This window comes from Antrostomus carolinensis, unplaced genomic scaffold (assembly GCF_000700745.2).
Source record: "Antrostomus carolinensis isolate BGI_N321 unplaced genomic scaffold, ASM70074v2 scaffold8751, whole genome shotgun sequence".
In the NCBI taxonomy this organism is placed as follows: domain Eukaryota; kingdom Metazoa; phylum Chordata; class Aves; order Caprimulgiformes; family Caprimulgidae; genus Antrostomus; species Antrostomus carolinensis.
The window spans coordinates 2,388-21,411 of record NW_010294768.1 but is presented as its reverse complement, the minus strand read 5'-3'; the positions used below and the strand labels follow the sequence as shown (position 1 = coordinate 21,411).

Sequence of the window (19,024 nt, the reverse complement as noted above, 5' to 3'; positions counted from 1 at the left end):
CTCGTGGCCTTTCACCTAATTACTATGTCTACAGGTAAAAGCAATATGACTAGTAGCACGGAGTAGTCTTTTATGAAACTTATGTCAGGCCATAATGTTCCATACCACCAAAGCCATATACGTTATGGCGCAACCTAAATCATGCATCTGAGACCAAATATACCATACACTGGTCAATAACCAGCTAGCAGCCCTTCACTAAAACTCTCATGCAACAGTGGATCAGTATTTAAAATTAAAAATTAATTATATTATTGGCCCATAACCAAAGAAAGGAAGGTGAGGCCTATAAAACATGTTGCTTACTCTAACCATTCACCTCCTATCTATTTCTTCCAAGGTGATAGTGGTGCTGGCAAGAAAGGTGCTAAGAAGAAGGGAGGCTCTTTCCAGACGGTGTCTGCTGTGTTCAGGGTATGTGAAGTTACTTTTAAGTGGGCCATGCTTCCATAAAAATGATCTGAGGGCTGGAATACCTCTCCTATGAAGAAAGACTGAGAGAATTGAGGTTGTTCAGCCTGGGGAAGAGAAAGGTCCAAGGACATCTTATTGCAGCCTTTCAATATGTAAAAGGAGGCTTATCAGAAAGATGGCGAAACACTTTTTACTAGAGCCTGCAGTGACAGGACAAGGGGCAACAGTTTTAAACTGAAAGAGAGTAAGTTTAGATTGCACATAAGGAAGAAAGTTTTTTATGATGAGGGTGGTGAGACACTGGTACAGGTTGCCCAGAGAAGTTGCAGATGCCCCCTCATTGGAAGTGTTCAAGGTCAGGTTGGACGGGGCTTGGAGCAACCTCATCTAGTGAAAAATATCTCTGCCTGTATCATGGGTGTTGGCCTTGATAATCTTTAAAGGCCCCATTCCAATCTAAATCATTCTGTGATTCTATAACTCCTTGATATTTGAATAAAAATGCTTTGTAGTTCAAAGCTCAAACCCACATTTTGTTCTATCACAGGAAAATCTAAACAAGTTGATGACTAACCTGAGAAGTACCCATCCTCACTTTGTGCGTTGCCTGATTCCTAATGAGACCAAGACACCTGGTAAGTCTGTCATTATACTATGAAGACACGGGACTGACTGGAATTGGCCTGCTTAGCTTCCACACCAACTTCTTCCAGAACAGCTCCCTTTGCATGTGAAGTTCTTGTGGAGATTGGCCTGTGGGACAGTGCCCAAGTAAACCTTCTTGTATTGTTTTCCATGATTGTAAAATTTTGAGCATTACACAGTCCACAACACTTACCCATCTTTGCTTAAAGTGTGTGCAGAGCTTAAGATGATAAAGATTGATTACAGCTGATGAAATTGTCTGTAGTAGGTAACAGCATTAGCAAATCTCTAACAAATGCCTAGTTTGAAGGACCACTGTGTTATTCAGAACTGTTGGGTTCAGCCCAAGACCACTTACCAATTTCTAAATATTCAGTGTTAGGATCTGAATCACTGAGCTGGAAGACTGTCAAAGAAATCACATATCATTTGTAGAATTCCATGTACAAGGTGCTGGTTGCTGCTAGAACTTGGCAAGTATTTTGATATAAAGTTACTTGTTTTCCTTTATTTAATTAAATATTAAACTTTCACAAACAGTTTAGACTCTGAGAACAGTCAAATTTGTGAGTATTTTAATGTGGCCATTAAATTAAAGTACTTGAGGAGGGACTTGCCTGTGTAGGTTTTAGGAGTTTAATCATTTTGAGGTCTGATACTGATAGAATGATAAGGTAGATACTGGTAGAATGTAACAGGAGTACTAGGAAATAGGAGTTTAGCATCTGTTTAATCTGCTCAGGAAACAAAAGACCAATTTCAGAATGTTCAGAAAGCAACACACATTATGTGTGACATTCACATTTCAGCTATTCATCTAAATTCCTTTTATATTCAGTGGAGAGAAGCTTGCATTTTAAGGTGTGACTCATCTCGCCCCTTTTATATCTTAGGATGAGATGAATCACATCCTAGAAGAAACTGTTTCACTCCACTGACTATAATAGAAGCCCAAATGGAAATGTCCACACTTCATATCCTAAAGTGAAGAGAGAGGAATCCCACTGGGGTCTTGACAGTCAGGAAAGTATAAGGGGGAAATTAAGGAAACCTACTAAAACAGGAAAATATATTTAAATTAATAATTTTGCCAGGTATGGCTGTCATTTTAATGTTGTTAGTTGTTTTGATAGAGGTGACTCAGAAACGTAGTACTGTGTGAGTGAAATTAAGAATGGTGAAGGAAGATAAACTGGACATTTTCTGATTTTTAGCTGGTTGTAGGCTGCTTATGCTCAACTTATTCTAACAATTCCTTTGGGTAAAACTTTATTGATTACACCAAAAAGATAAAGTGAAGTGTATGGACCATTCTGCACTAACCAATGTCTCTAGCAGCTGATGGAAATTTCTTCATGACAAAGTGATTCCAAGAGGGTTTTATTTTGCTACTTGTACTTTGTAATACCCAGGAGTAAGACTTAGTAATACAGTTGATTATTATATCCAACAGATATTTTAGGAGGAGAAAAATATTTCTTCCCATTTTAATCAATTATCCCCTAGGCAGACTGAGAGCTTTAAGTAACCTGCTTATCCAATCTTGTGTTGGAATCTATCTAGCTATCAAATCTAGTCAAGTTTGAGTATAGTCAATACTTGGATGGCAGATTCAAGGTAAAATCTTGCATAACATGAAGACCTGATTGTCTAGGTGGTACTACACTCTACATTGTGCCACCTCTACCCACATCCAATGAGGATGCTGATGCTGTTCAAGATTTTTCAGCTGGTCTCCTAAAGCACTCTCCTGCCAATTTTGAGTAATGTGGTTTTAGCCCTTTTGGCCACTGGCGATTCGCAAACACTGCCAGCCCTAGCATTCTTAGAAAAACCTCAGCTCACTGAAGCAGTTCTCTGCAACTTGTATGAATTGAAAGCATGTTCTGTCTTCACTTCCTGGATCTTTAATCAAGAACCCATTTTATTAAAAAAGGGAGGTCATTCTGGAATGCTAATACATATGGAGACTCTTTGGAAGAACAAGGGAGTCCTGATGGATGTATTTTGTTTAAGGTGAAATGGACCATTACTTGGTGATGCATCAGCTGCGGTGCAATGGGGTTTTAGAAGGCATCCGGATTTGCAGGAAGGGGTTTCCAAGCAGGATCCTTTATGCAGACTTTAAGCAACGGTAGGTCTTCAGGTATTACTATCTGTTAAGATAAGGCCTCAGTAAACCCACAACTCAGGTGACAAGCCTGATAACATCATGGAGGGACACTCTCTGAATCAGACTCGATTAGTGGCTTTTGAGGAAACAAAGTCATTAATACTGTTTAAGTCACTCCAGTCTTTTCCCTCCTTGATCAGACCAGGGATTTCTTGATTCATCAGAATCAGTATCATTATTTCTAAATTGTAGTCAATGCCCAATGATTCAAAGAGATGCAAAATGCTTGTAGTGTAATAAATTAAGTGACATTCTAGACTGCTCTTTGTAAGTCTCCCAGAAGATAGATAGGAAAACAATAGACATCAGCACAGTCTCCTTACAGTGCACTGACTAAACATTCAAAAATCCAAGGCTTTGCCCATGCCCTGTCACTGGCCTGCATCCTGTGCTTTGTTTTCCTGATCTTTAAAATGGAGACAGTTAAACTGGTTCATGTGAGCTCAGTCGCTACAAAGTCAATCAGAACCAGCTGCTGATATATTTAAATGCAACAGTAGCATCTTCCATGGTGAACAGGTGTGAAAAGGACCCAAGATCTCTCTGATCATGCCCTGCAACCTGATGTTCAGTAGGCCATTAGCTGGTCTCAATTATCAAATAATAATTTGATGTGACAGGTGAAGGTCTAGAACCTTGGCCATGGTCTAGAACCAAGAAGTGCTGTAAGTTCAAAGGAAATGTGCAGAAGTTCAGGAGGAGTTACAATGGAAGCCTAAAATAGAGAATAAATTCACTGCAGCATTATCACTGTCTTGATTTTACATATTTTCTTTCAAGGTAGACTTGAGAATAATTGCTTACTGTACAGTCACACAACCTCACTGATGTATCTGAAGAAACTCCTTTAGATGGATTAGATGGTCCTGTCCATGACACAAGATTACCTTAATCTTTGTTACCTTGCAAAATGCTAAGACTGCTGATAGCATTTACAGAATACTACCATGCCATTTTTAGTCCAAACTCAATAATTCAGTGGTACAACTCATAGAGATTGTGAGCTGTGCAAGATCTGTATTCCCTTTGGAATAGTCACCCTGTTTGCAACCAGGCCTTGCAACCTATCTTACCACAGGTACAAGATTCTTAATGCCTCAGCCATTCCAGAAGGCCAATTTATTGACAGCAAAAAGGCTTCGGAAAAGCTTCTTTCCTCCATTGATGTTGACCACAACCAATACAGATTTGGCCACACCAAGGTAAAGTCCTTGTGGAAGAGTGGGTATAATTAATGGCAAAAAATATTGTTCATTGAAAGTATTTATTGCATATGAAATCAGTCTTCATGAAAATTAGAAACAAAGTACACTACTAACAAGGAGTACAGAAAACTTGTCTGGTTCTGGGGTTATGTGGAGGGCTAGTACTTTCAGCCCTGGGAACACCACACTGACAGAATGACCCGGTGTGGCTGCAAGTAGAACTAGTGCTGCCCCTTTCTCCTGCCAGTTGAACTCATTTATATTAGTGCAGGTTAGACGGGTCCAGACAAGTTGGAACAGTCAGACGTTTCAGGGGATTTATGCACACACACAAGTCTGTCTTCCATATCCAAAGCAGTGTTAGGTGGGACACTAATTCTCTGATCAGCACAACCAAGGCAGTACTATCTCTGGACAAAACCCAATTGCCTACACTACTGAACAGACATCATCATGTATGTTTTTCAAGCCACCTCTAAATCATTTGACAGAGCAAATCTTGAGTGTGACATAGAAGGGTAGAGTACAGTGAAGAGACCCAGTAGGATATAGTACTAAGTTGAAAGCTAACTGTTTTAGTAACTACTGATAAGCTAGATCTTCCACAACTGACTCTGGAGTGACATCAAATAACACTGCAATAATGTGATTAGAACATACATAGAGTGAATTGTCATGAATTACAGGAATGCTGAGGATATGAATAATGACACAAAATTCCTCTGGCTGTTAAAAACCTTTACTTTGCAGGCATTTTTCCAAAACTGCCTTGTACTATCCTGCATCAGCTGCCAATGGCTGTGTGTCTGCCTAAGCCTCAAACTATGTGGCCCTCTTTTATGTTCTAGGTGTTCTTCAAGGCAGGCCTCCTGGGACTCCTAGAAGAGATGAGAGATGAGAAGCTTGTGCACCTCATCACTCATACACAAGCTATGTGCAGAGGGTACCTCATGAGAGCTGAATTTAAAAAGATGAATGAAAGAAGGTAAGATAACAAAATATTAACAATCACACTGTGTCAGACCAAGAGTCCAGCAATGCAGTATACTGCCTCAGGCAAAAATCTGTCCTTGGGCAAGACCCTTAGGAAGACTAGGGGAAACAGAGCAAGCACAAAATATTCTTTTCCTTGCTATAGCCTTCCAAATTCTGGCAATAGCTATTTAGGAATTGGACCATGCAGCTGGAGCATGATATTTATTCTTTAACAGTGAATCTTTTCTCCAGGGATACACTTACCATTTTCAACCTTTAAAGAACACTGTGACAGAGATAGACAAACCATTGCATTAAAGGGCAGAGATATTTGGCAGAAAATCAACCCCCTTGCATTCCAGCTTGTCCTCAAATATCAGAGGGACTGGGGTGTCTGGGCTTAGATTCTGAGTGATGCCCAATTCGGCACTATCAGTCCAGTCATGTTCAATATATTGAACTACCACGGCTCCGGATGTGCTAATAGTGAGGCACTACAGTCCAGTCACGTTCAAATGAACTAGCACGACCAGTTGGTCACATTCATTGAGAATTCTCCTGGCTGGATACATTAGTAGTGCAATGCACCTCCAGTCTACTCACATTTAAGTGAACTTACACAGCTACAATTGGTCACGTTCAGTGAGGACTGTCATGACTGGATAAATGAATGGTGTCGTTTATTGAAGCAACATGGTACTGGTAGTACTCTGGTACTTTGGATTGCCAGTGGTGAATAAACTGTCTGCAAAGTGTAGGTACCTAAGAACATGAATTTACAAACACGTTAAGTTAAGAAAAACAACTCTATAGAGATTTTCTAAGTTTCCTGGGAATGGTTTGAGTCTCACCCAATAGGCATCCCTATGGGGGTGAAGAGAGGCTCAGACAGTTGACTGGTCCCAGAAGACAGCAATGGTTCATGATGGTATCTTCCCTAACATTCCCCCTCTCTTAGGCTATTTTTATACTATTTTCTTGCTTTCATGTGGAGCTTGAGTGACTCCAGTCATACATACCTTTATTATAACTGGTTTAAAATTTTCTCACTTTACTTTTAAAGGTAGAGACCAGAGGAAATTCAGAGCGCATGCTTAGTGAGGGGGGCTCACACCCTTGGAGGTGGGTAGCTTTGGGATGGAGGTATAGTTTAGCATTATAATAACATTATAATGAGCAAAGTTCCACCAAGGACATGGTTTTGGCAAAACTATGAGAAATTGCTGGTGCAGGGTAGCAACCATTCGGGTTATCAGTTCCACAGCACCATCAAGTTCCCCTTTGCTCTGCACAGAGCCTGACTGTAGTGTCTCCACTCCACTCTCCAGGCTGTTTCTCTTAGAGTCAGCAACTCTAAGGTTGCAGTCTGTACCTAGGGAACTACCATGGAATGGATTTCTCCTATACCAACTACATTCCGCTCTGAGTTTCCTTCATGCTGTACCTTCACTTGAGATGTAGGTATAAAGAGATTTTTAAGTCACCTCCAGTAATAATTCCACACAAACCTTAGCACTTGTTCACCTGGCTGTTTTGAACATTTTGTCTGATAATTAGATCACATCAGTTTTGTAAGGAATGGTATATAATCACTCTCTGCTCTGCTCTTTAATTTTCTTTCATGTCTCCATCATCTAAGATGAAAAATCCTAGAATGTATAGAGAAGGTACTCCATACTTTTGACCATCCCAGATACCCTTCCCATTTCAGCTCTCTCCTTTTGAGGTGGGATGAATCATGCAAAATTTAGAGTGTAGGAGTGGCAGCACTGGGTGAGCCAAGCAAACTTTCTCAAATATTGTTGACAAGTGAAAGATTTGGGGGGGGTAAGGATCACATAAATGTATAAGATGCTCTGCCAACTAGCTGCTTTTATTTATAATACTCTGCACTACATATTTAGCTCAGGGGCTTTCTGAGCCAGGGATAGTTTTTAAGAATTAAATAACTCTTGCTGGATTTCTCAGCAAGGAACTGTCTAATCTCCCCTTGAACTATGGGCACCAACAACATCCTATTACATTCAATATCATAAAAATACCAGTTCCAGTTCCTGTTCCTGTCCTTATAAGTTCTAATATGGTATTTTCTATTTTGAGTGACCCAAAAAGCATCAAGCTGCTGTTTCCAGAATTGACAGTAACTCCCAGATTTGTAATCTCGGGAGCAATACTTCAAGGATGTCAGTTTTCAACCCGGTCAATTCACCTGAGCACTTGCACTTTCTTTGAAACTGAGGAAAATCTCAGAGATTCCCAGGGAACATGCCAGAGAATTTTGTCTGTTTGGAGTATTTCTCCCTCTTATATCCAGCCATAGTTATTGTTCATGCTATTGAAGAAGCCATTCTGCAATCAAGGGCCTAGAAATGACTCTTTAATAAAAGCAAGGGAGGTGAGAAAAAAAGTCTCATGCAAAAGTTCCTTGAGGAAAATGCTGATGCTGCATGGCCAATATCAAAGTCTGTTTCCAACCCAAGTCTCATCAGGCTCATAAACTGTCTTTTCACGTGTTTCCAGAGAATCCATTTATATCATCCAATACAATGTTCGTGCATTCATGAACGTCAAGCACTGGCCCTGGATGAAGATGTACTTCAAAATGAAGCCCTTGCTGAAGAGTGCAGAATCTGAGAAGGAGATGGCCAACATGAAGGAGGAGTTTGAGAAAACCAAGGAAGAACTTGCAAAGTCTGAGGCAAAAAGGAAAGAGCTTGAGGAGAAAATGGTGACCCTGTTGCAAGAGAAAAATGACTTGCAGCTTCAGGTTCAATCTGTGAGTAAGCTCCATTTTCAGATTTACCCTGCTTCCTCTTACTCTGCTGCTCTTTTCCTTCTCTTTTCCATTGTTCTTCATAAACACAAATGTAACAGGGCCAGATTCTCCACTGCTCCACTGCTTTGTATCTGGTCTTGTTACTTACACCTAAGCAAAATGAATATAAAGCACATATAAAGCATTACCATTAGTATGAACACAGAAAATTCTGACTGGGCTCCCATGTAAACCCACTTCACTATTAAGCAATCATCAGTGGAAGAATAAAATATTCCACAGTATACACAAGGTGCTCCTAACAACGGTATCTAATTCTGGGTGATACACAGGCTGTTACCACATCTGCTGACCGTTATAATATGGACTTAAGGCAAGGATGCTTTTCTGTCTGAGAGAGGGCTGAAACTGTGGAACAAAGACTGATGCTTTTCTCTGGAGTACTGTAGAGCAGAGACTGAAATTGCACAAGACAGGAATATTGCCAGGTATTAAAAAGGGATAAGACATTATGTGGCCAAGGGCAGTCTGGTGCGAGCGGACCTGTCACTTGTTTCCATGTGCTTTTGAACTAGTTGAGTTTTGACAAGATTCCTGTATTGTTTCAAGTATCATTACCTGAATCCTTCTTCAGAACTTCAACTTAACCTCACTCAGTTTCCTGAGTTTCCTTGTAGCCTTCTTGGCACTTAATGCTCTGTTCTCCGGGACCCACCCATGTTTACAAGCTGTTGGGGCTTTACTTTAACCTCTTCATGGATGGTAAGACAAAAAAACCCAAGAAACCCGTGTTTAAGTAGGTTAACTAACTTCCAGGTTAGGATGCCTTTCAAAGCACTCTGATTTCAGATTTTAGAGTATAAAAGAACTCCTGAGGTATGATCATTGCCCCCAAGTGTGTTGTCTGACTCTTTCTGGACTCACAGTTTCTCACTGTTTCAGTACTTGAAGAGTCCTTCCTGTCTTCTTGCTAAGTCTCATTTTCCTGGGCGAATTTCTGTCAACGCTGCTTGAAAGATTCCTGAAGCACCATCTTCTCTAAGTTTGTCCTTAGAAGATGCCCACTCACTAGCTATGATTTTCAGTGCACTATTGGTTTCAGTCAGAATCTGAGAGAGAATTAAATCTTCTGTTACTGCAGTGATAGCTTTCAGCCATAACTCTTCTGTTAGTTATAGTAAAAGTTGCAGGTTAGAACTGAGGTTGAGCCTGACCTTGTCTTGGCTGAGAGAGAGGTTAGAGAATGATGGGACCAAGGTTAGCCTCATGTGAATAAAGTGGGGGAAGATGTCTAGGGAGAGAGAGTCTGACCTATGTCATTAGAGTTGGAGGAGCATATTAAAAAATCATTCAACACTCCATAAAAGATAACTTTGAAATGCTATATGTTTTATGCATCTAAGCTCGTCGTTCCATGAAATCCAGTTTGCTACTCACCTATTTATCTCCCCAATTCCTTGCAGGCTTCTTGTTATGACTAAACCTTGGGAATCTATTGCATGGTATTGTAGTCAAACCATCTGAACAACTGAAAGGAAGTGTCTCTACCATGGCATTATAGCCCACTTTCCCTAAGCCTTGTTTAAGCAGGACAATTCCCTCATGACTGAATCATGTGCACAACTGTGATTTACATAGGAAATTCTGCCCTGACTTGTGCAATCTATTTCCTGGAGGTGGCGCTTAAACAACATCTGTTGCCTTCTGTCATTTTTATTATAATAATGTGCCTTCAACATGTTCTGACAGGAGAGTGAAAATCTAGCTGATGCTGAAGAGAGATGTGAAGGACTCATCAAAAGTAAAATCCAGCTGGAAGCTAAAATTAAAGAACTAAGTGAAAGACTGGAGGATGAAGAGGAGACAAATGCTGAACTGACAGCAAAGAAGAGGAAACTTGAAGATGAGTGCTCTGAGCTGAAGAAAGATATTGATGATCTGGAACTAACTCTGGCCAAAGTGGAAAAAGAGAAGCATGCAACAGAGAATAAGGTAACAGAGGAATTAGGGAATTATTCTTCCCCAGTCAGTTTTCAGTTTTGTAGAAAGTTGCAGTCATTCCTAAGTGCTCTGAATGGAAATGATTACGTGCCCAAGGCAGAGGAGAGAGGTATTGCCACTTAATCACCTGTGACAGAAAATCTTCTGTTAAAATTCTAACTTCCTCTTAGGAAAAATATTTTCTCTGACAGTTCAAAAAGAGTTAAGAGGTTGTTATGGTGCTTGTTAGGGAATTTCCATTTTTGGCTATTTGCAGTCCTAAAGTCTCCTGTGGATAATGGAGGATTAGTATCACTGAGAACAATACTGGATCCTAAGACTGCAATTACAGATGTATCAGACATTTCTATACTAATGCTTATTTGCTGAGAATTTACAGCTAATTGCCTAGCAAATATATCACATACAGGAAATACATTTTTTGAGCAAGAGCAACTCAGAGGCCTTTTGTAAATCCCAGTGGCAAGTAAAGATCTAGCACATGTTCCACTGTAGAGTTCAGTTTTTTCAGCAGGATAGGGCTGGTAGTCAAAAACAGCTTAAAGCAAGAATTCCTACCATTGCAGGACCAGAGACGTGTGACTGTCAGGCATGACACTTGTTGCTATCCTCATTATGAACAATGTAGACCTCCTGTGGAGAGCATTTTGACTACATCCATTCAAGATTTTGCAAGGGTGCACTCACTGTGTTCTCAGTCTGTAATTTTTAAATGCACTCCCTCATAGTATGGATGCTGGCTGTCTAATAGGTTAAGAATCTTACTGAAGAGATGGCAGCTCTGGATGAAAATATTTCTAAACTCACTAAGGAGAAAAAGGCCCTGCAAGAAGCCCACCAGCAGACACTGGATGACTTGCAAGCTGAGGAAGAGAAAGTCAGCACACTCACCAAAGCCAAGACCAAACTGGAGCAGCAAGTAGATGATGTAAGGAAAAGTTTTTAGGTTGGGGTAGGTGGATGCTCTGATGGATTAGAAAAGACTAGAAATCTGTAGTTGGGAGTATGAGCAACACCTAAAGCAGCCAAGCAAGCTCTAATAATTTCAGATAATAAATCATTGCCAGTTGACAGTATATTGTGGAATTCAGAATATCTTTCATCTTTCCCTGCCTATTTAAACTATGTTCATCATTGGGTATTTCAGCATTGTAGACTTTTGTGCATCATTTTAACCAATTCACTGGCACAGTATATCTGTGCCAGTTTGACGTTTGCTGCAGAGTCATTTGTGGTCTCTTACTGTGCAGTGTGGATATATTCCAGGAAATAATGAACACAGGGAATTTGTCAATATTTAGCAGCCTATATGCTGGGAATTGCAGCCACTGGAAAATTTTAATTCCTGTATTTTTCAAAAACTTGCATTTTAACTGTGCACAGCCAGGCTGAGGACAGTTTAATATCTGAAACCAAATCATAATGGCAGCTCTGATCTTGCAGCAAGACTGTAGCACAGGTGGAGATGAGAAGTGTATAGTGGAGCTGATTGTTTTCTCTATTCATCAACTTCCATCTCTAGTTAGATTTTTAAATCAAGAATAGTTACTTTCAAAGTATAATTTATAAGTTTCAAAGTATGTTTTATGTGTTTTAGCTTGAAAGATCTCTGGAACAAGAGAAGAAACTGCGAATGGACCTTGAGAGAGCAAAGCGAAAACTGGAGGGAGACCTGAAAATGTTCCAGGATTCCATTGTGGATCTGGAAAATGATAAGCAACAAATGGATGACAGGCTAAAAAAGTATTGAACTGACTTTTTATGCTCTGGATTCTAAAGTTCAGATTTTATCTTAACCATATTGAATTTGCATTCTTGTTCTTTAATAGAAAGGATTTTGAAATTAGCCAGCTGCAAAGTAAAATTGAAGATGAGCAGGCTCAAAATTCTCAGCTGCAAAAGAAAATTAAGGAGCTTCAGGTAAAGTCTAAGAATTATTGATATTTTTAGTAGCCAAACATAAGTTCCGTAGAATTAACTGATATTTATTCTTAGACTGTTCTACAAAAATATTTTCCTACACATGAATAAAACAATTAACATGGATTCTAGGTGCTGTTCGCATCTCAGGGCACTTTTACAGAAGCTCTGGCCTCTAATTATACATCAGAAATCTCTTAAGTGAGGCTTGTGGCAGGCTTTGAAAATGGATCAGATACTGAGTTATATCAGTAGTGAAGCCACTGAGTATTACTTTTTTAAGAAAATGATAGAATGTGACATAATCTGTCATGATCAGAAGAGAGATCACATTGTAAATGCAGAGCCAGGAAGACAGTTATCTACAGTGCCATTATCTCATGGTTGCACATCTCAAAGTTCCTTCCATCTTGTTTGCTGATGCAGAGAGGACACTGCTTTGTTTTGGCCTGACCTTTGGGAAATTTCTAAGAAATTCATGTTCCCTTACATTTCCCAGTGACACATCTCCTATTTCTTCAGAAAAGTGCAATACTAAATCCTTCATAACATAATAAATCCATTCTGAGCTATAACATAAAGTGAAATATCAGATTTTACATTCACTGTTGTTCCAAAACTGAATATTGCATGTCCTAGGACAAAATTCAGTGAAATTTCTAGTGGTGCTTCACTTTCTATGCTGATATAAATGGATGTGAATGTTTGCTCTTTATTCCTTAATGACAATTTCAAATCTGTTTATTCAGAAGTCCTCATTTAAGAAGTCCTCACAGGGGAGTTGGAACTAGATGATTTTTAAGGTCCCTTCCAACCCACACCATTCTGTGATTCTATGATTCTGTGATTTAACCTTTCACAGGCTCGAATAGAGGAACTGGAGGAGGAAATTGAGGCTGAACGTGCAATCCGTGCAAAGACGGAAAAGCAGCGAGCTGACCTCTCCAGGGAGCTAGAGGAGATCAGCGAGCGCCTGGAAGAAGCAGGAGGGGCTACTGCAGCTCAGATCGATATGAACAAGAAGCGTGAGGCAGAATTTCAGAAGATGCGCCGTGACCTCGAAGAGGCCACGCTGCAGCACGAAGCCACGGCTGCTGCCCTGCGGAAGAAGCATGCGGACAGCACAGCTGAGCTTGGGGAACAGATTGACAACCTGCAACGAGTGAAGCAGAAGCTGGAGAAGGAGAAGAGTGAGCTGAAGATGGAGATTGATGACTTGGCCAGTAACATGGAGTCTGTCTCCAAAGCCAAGGTTGATGCACAGGAAGAAACATTGCTCATCACTACCACTGTTCTTCTGAACAATTAGATGAGCTGAAGGGTACACTTTCTATCTCTTAACAGAGCAATCTGGAAAAGATGTGCCGAGCTCTAGAAGACCAGTTCAGTGAAGTCAGAATCAAAGATAATGAACATATGCGACTAATTAATGATCTGAACATGCAGAAAACACGTCTACAGATTGAGAATGGTGTGTCCCTACATGAAATGTAATTGTCCTGTGCCAAGTACTTAAATATGCAGTCTGCCTGTGCATTTTGTCATATATTCACCACTGTGTGTTCTGAACAAAACTCAGTCTGTAGAATTTCCTCCTGGTGGCAGTCACGGCAACTCCACCCAGGGAAATAAAAAGACAAACCAAAAGAAGCGCTGGCAATCAAAATTAATGTGTAAGTTTGTGGTCAGTACATTCCTTTTCCTTCAATGCCAGCACATTTGTCTTTGATAGCTTTCTCCTACTGGTGGGAATGAAATTGCTACTCCCCCTTCATTTTACCACATGAAATCTTGTAATCTCTTTCCATATGGCTAGCTCTTCTCATTTGGATGTTTTATGTGTCATATCTCTGTCTAAAAAATAAATGTTTTCTCATTAGGTGAACTTATTCGGCAACTGGAGGAGAAAGAGTCTTTGATTTCTCAATTGACTCGAAGCAAACATGCTTTCACTCAGCAGACTGAAGAGCTGAAGAGGCAACTAGAGGAAGAAAATAAGGTGACTTGTTTTAATTTGGACCAAAAAATTGTAAAATAAATCAATGAGCTAAAACAATAAATTAGATTTCTCCTCAGAGAAAGGTGAAGACATCAGAACAATTAAACTATACCTTTAGTATAATACACAGAAGAGACATTAGGAATTAAATAAGGAAGACAGTTTAAGGCCTTCTTATCATGCTTTCTGAAGTTCTAAATCATGAGAGAAGTGAATGGAAATAGCTTTGTGTGCGTACCTTACCACCATGGGAAATCCCTGAGGAAGAGAATACAGCAGCAGCCAAAAAAAAGAGAAAGATCAGGAGTGTGGGCATCCCCTCAGTTAGATATAACAACACAGTTTTAAGTTTCTTCCACCTTCAGATAAACATAAAATTCTACTTGAAAAGCTTATGGGGAAACTTCTTGAGAGATAATTCCCACCTTGAGTGTTGCTGGCTTTCTTGTGTCTTTGCCTGAAGCACTTGGTGTAGATGTGTTTGAGCGGCAGTATCCCAGATAAGATGAACAAGCGTCTGACCTTGTTTAACAACATGAAGTCTGAAATACAAGTCCCTAGTGCTATTCACTTTGTTCCTTCAAAGCAACTCAAGCAACTGTTGCACATGGGCAGTGAGATGTGGAGTTTTTATCGAAACATAGTAAAAAAAATCCAGTCACAAACTGACGAAGTTTTGACAATTTCTGTAATTTTAACTACCAAGGCCAAGAATGCCCTGGCCCACGCCTTGCAGTCTGCTCGCCATGACTGTGACTTGCTCCGGGAACAATATGAGGAGGAGCAGGAAGCGAAGGGGGAGCTGCAGCGTGCCCTGTCCAAGGCCAACAGCGAAGTGGCCCAGTGGAGAACCAAATACGAGACAGACGCTATTCAGCGCACGGAGGAGCTGGAGGAGGCCAAGTACGTGGAGGGGTAGTCTGGAGCAAGTAGCAGGATATTTAAGTATAAATGTGGGAAGGAACTGGAGGAAACCATAATATGCTTCTAGTGGGAATATAAAAAGCAGCATGCATTTTTTTTCCCCAATGTGTTAGGAGTGAAAAGGGGAGTGAGTAGAGATTTAAAGGAGGACAAGAAGTAGAGGCTTGGGAGTGTCTACGGAAAGGAGAATTTTAGTGCATTAACTATGTAGTTAATCACGGTAGTTGAGAAATCACATTCTTTACACTGCCAATATTGGAAGTGTGTTTCTGGTTGGCATAGTCTACCCCTTGGGTAAGTATTCTCCTAGCCTATGCGCCACTCCAGCATGCTGTGTCATCCCAGGCTCCTATTGATGCTCTCTGTTCACACCATCACAGCTTTCTGTGTTACTCTCTCTGCCCATCTCTCCCATGCCAAACTCCCTTCCTGTCCGTTTTCTGAGAATGTCAGATTTTTCCTTCTCTCAGTGCTTATTGTCTCGTCCTGCAGAAAGAAGCTTGCTCAGCGCCTGCAGGACTCAGAGGAGCAGATTGAAGCTGTCAACTCAAAGTGTGCTTCATTGGAGAAGACAAAGCAGAGGCTGCAGGGAGAAGTGGAGGACCTCATGATTGATGTGGAGAGATCGAATGCAGCCTGCGCAGCATTTGATAAAAAGCAGAAGAATTTTGACAAGGTTCATTCAAAGAGGCTGCCAGATCTGAACATTGTTAGACATTTGATAGGGCAGGCCAAATTCTGAAATTATGAAAGTTCTGCACTCATAGCAATATAAATTATGTTTTATCCAAAGCAAAGCTATGGTGAGGAGCATATAGCGGGACGTATAGTAATGATAATGTCACAGTGTGAAGTAACCCCAGATGACCAAAGCAAACAATAAAGTAGTTTTCTGATAGCTTTAAAAAGCAAGAAGTCTTCAGAAGGGATACTGGGAGGATCCAAATCTTTGATCAAGCAGACTGAGCAAATATTCGCACGCAAGCTAACAAGCCCTGACTTTTGCCTGGTGCTAGTCTGCTAGCCTTGTATTTGGGTTAGACAGACCCTCAAACTTATTTCCACAGTTACAGCCTTCACTGCCTTTAATAACATTTAAAAGAACTAACACATTGCCCAAGTGATGTTACACAGCCCTGTGCCTTGGTCTAGCCGTGTGTGAGTGAACTGGGTGCATGTGCTAAAAAAGACGTTCTGTAGGGCTGTGGTGTCAAAATCAAGAGACAATTGGTAGAACATGATCTTTCTAGGTGGACTGAGTGCAAGACTGCTGGCTCCTGCAATAATAAAAAGGCTTGTGCAGCCTCATTCAGACTGACCACATTGTGTCCAGGTTGATGTCAAACCAAACTCCGGCCTGAGAGCTTGGGGTATGCACTAGTGCTGGATGAAGAGGATAATATAAGTAGCTTCCATCAAAACACCCAGAGTATAAGACTGTAAGACAGACCGTGCCTCTTGGGTTCTTGTCCTGTAAACGTGCAGAGATAGGAGTGTTGCAGAATGGGTCATTGTTATGCCCTGATAGCTCCTGTCACTCCAGGTCCTGGCTGAATGGAAGCAGAAGTACCAGGAGAGTCAGGCTGAGCTGGAAGCTGCCCAGAAGGAGTCTCGCTCTCTTAGCACCGAGATCTTCCGGATGAAGAATGCCTACGAAGAAATGCTTGACCAGGCTGAGACGGTCAGACGAGAGAACAAGAACCTCCAGCGTAAGTTCAGATCTGTATCAGCTCCACCATGATCCCCCATCAGCTCCATCAAAATCTACCATGAGTACTAAGATGCTTCCACATTTCTGGGCTACCAGAGCTCTGCCTCTTCCCAGGGTTTTGTTATTCATGATTTTCCCACAAATCTCAGATTAGGCAACTTTCTTTTCTGTTCAGCTGATCACAGTGTCACCTGTAAGTACACGTGTACAGCTCATTACAGCATCCTACTTCCTCATGGTATTCCTCCTCCTTCACACCATCACAATTCCCTTAATGGATAGGCACCAAATTACTTGAATGGACAGAAATGATGATTAAACCAGATACTAATTTTTTTTTTCAGATTACTTCAGTCACTGCCATTAAAAAAAATCTGGAGGGCTGTTGTCTATCTCCTGATTATTAGAGGAACATGCAGCTGTTGCACAACAGATTGGCATTTAATAAGCAAACTAACTGTATAAAAGAAACACAGTTCAGTTCCTTTTTGTGAGATGAATGATCCCTGGGGAGTATCTGAGGATAGAGAGCAGTCAAACAGGACTGTCTCTGGAGACATAATTTCACTATCCAGAGGAAGTTGACATTATTCTCTGAGCTCACTCCACCTGATCCTTCTCATTTTCAAATTTCACACTGAACTCAAAATAGAAGGTAATCAGAAATAAAGACTGCAGACAAGACAAGATCTATTATTTTTCCTCACTGCTGCATTATATTACATTAGCATCTTTTCCATCACTCTCATTGCCAAGGAGTAATTACAGGTGCCACTGACATCACATCACCTTAAGGTGAGTTGAGTGTATGCTTTCTGTGTTGCAGAGGAAATTGCTGATCTTACTGAACAGATTGCAGAATCTGGAAAAGCTAATCATGGTCTGGAGAAAGCAAAGAAGCAAATTGAGCAAGAAAAATGTGACCTTCAAGCAGCATTAGAAGAAGCAGAGGCAAGTGTCATCAATAAAGAGGCTTGGTTTTAGAGAGCTCATGAATGGAGACAAGTTAGAGATTATATATTCCTATTTATCCTGATACTGTCACAAAGGTGCAGTATGAGAACACAAGCAAACCAAATAGCATAGAGACTGCTCCTTGCCTATACCAATGTGGCATTCCTTACTGTGCTATCATGCACAAAGAACTCAGTCACAGACTAAAATTGAGCTCATTTTGCACCACCTGTTTGAATTTGCTCTCGTGAAAGGCTGAGGAAAGGTTATTTGTACTTCAAAACTCTGTCAATTTTTATTTTCTAGTCAAATTAATCAAGGGAGTTTTCAGAGCAGGTCTAATCCATACTTAAAACACTTCTCAATGTCACCTCCTGTTCAAAGAAAGCTGAATGTTGAAGAGATTCAACAGGTTGATTGAATTGAAGAGGTTATATTTCTTCAGTTCCTCCACTTTCAATGAATGGGAGTCAGTAAGACATTCAAAGAGAAGTCAGTTCACAGAACATGGGAGAGGTTACTGGGGTTCTGCTGAATCTTGGATGTGTTACTGGTACACTGACATGCTTTCCTGACACAGCCTGCATACCAGGTCCCACAGTTCCGTGATTTCTGTCTTTCTTACTGTCTTTGGCTATCCCTTAGCTCTTCATAACATTAAATCATTTTTTCCCAATCCATGCCAGATTGCAGCTCCTTGCATTTCCCTTTTGTCTGGGTTCTGCCCTTTGTTCTCTATCTGCCCTGACTGTCTCTTGGAAAAGCATTTCTTACTTCTGTACAACCATACCTAATTCTCCACAAAATGTCTTTGAGAGCATTTCTTGGAGCTGCCCATGGTATACCTAGGGCATAGCTCAAATATAAGGAGACACAGAATTAACTTAGGTTGGAAATATTCTCTGGAGGTCTTCAGTCCAACCTCCTGCTCAAAGAAGGTCTAACTTCAAAGTTACATTAGGTTGCTCAAAGCCCTGTCTACTTGTTCTTTATAATTAGAATTGTAGGATGTTTTGGGTTGGAAGGGACCTTCAAAGGTCATCTAGTCCAACCCCCCTGCAGTAAGCAGGGACATCTTTACTAGAGCAGGTTGCTCAGAGCCCCATCAAGCCTGACCTTTAATATCTTCAGGAATGGGGCCTCCACTACCTCTCTGGGCAGCCTGTTCCAACGATCTACCACCCTCATATTGAAAAACTTTTTCCTAATATCCAACATAAACCTACCCTTTTCTAGTTTAAAACCATTACCCCTTGTCCTATTGCTACACGCCTTTGTGAACAGTTCTTCCCCAGCTTTCTTACAGGCACCTTCAGGTACTGGAAGG

The 19,024-nt window shown here is 40.7% G+C and overlaps 1 protein-coding gene across 1 annotated transcript in view; it reads left to right on the top strand.

Moving 5' to 3' along the window:
* The window catches only part of LOC104532511 (myosin-1B-like), a gene marked incomplete at its 5' end in the record, with an annotated part of 21,102 nt that extends 3,375 nt beyond the window's left edge, over positions 1-17,727 (top strand). Inside the window, 17 exons of the mRNA XM_010177741.1 lie at positions 341-414; positions 962-1,049; positions 3,076-3,193; positions 4,311-4,434; positions 5,286-5,422; positions 7,933-8,188; positions 9,938-10,180; positions 10,941-11,117; positions 11,787-11,932; positions 12,019-12,109; positions 12,972-13,361; positions 13,454-13,580; positions 13,990-14,108; positions 14,815-15,011; positions 15,525-15,708; positions 16,576-16,741; positions 17,570-17,727. Coding sequence (XP_010176043.1) covers positions 341-414; positions 962-1,049; positions 3,076-3,193; positions 4,311-4,434; positions 5,286-5,422; positions 7,933-8,188; positions 9,938-10,180; positions 10,941-11,117; positions 11,787-11,932; positions 12,019-12,109; positions 12,972-13,361; positions 13,454-13,580; positions 13,990-14,108; positions 14,815-15,011; positions 15,525-15,708; positions 16,576-16,741; positions 17,570-17,727 — 2,795 coding nt within the window. The remainder of the gene's footprint in view (positions 1-340; positions 415-961; positions 1,050-3,075; positions 3,194-4,310; positions 4,435-5,285; positions 5,423-7,932; positions 8,189-9,937; positions 10,181-10,940; positions 11,118-11,786; positions 11,933-12,018; positions 12,110-12,971; positions 13,362-13,453; positions 13,581-13,989; positions 14,109-14,814; positions 15,012-15,524; positions 15,709-16,575; positions 16,742-17,569) is intronic.
* Between the last annotated feature and the right edge of the window lie 1,297 nt (positions 17,728-19,024).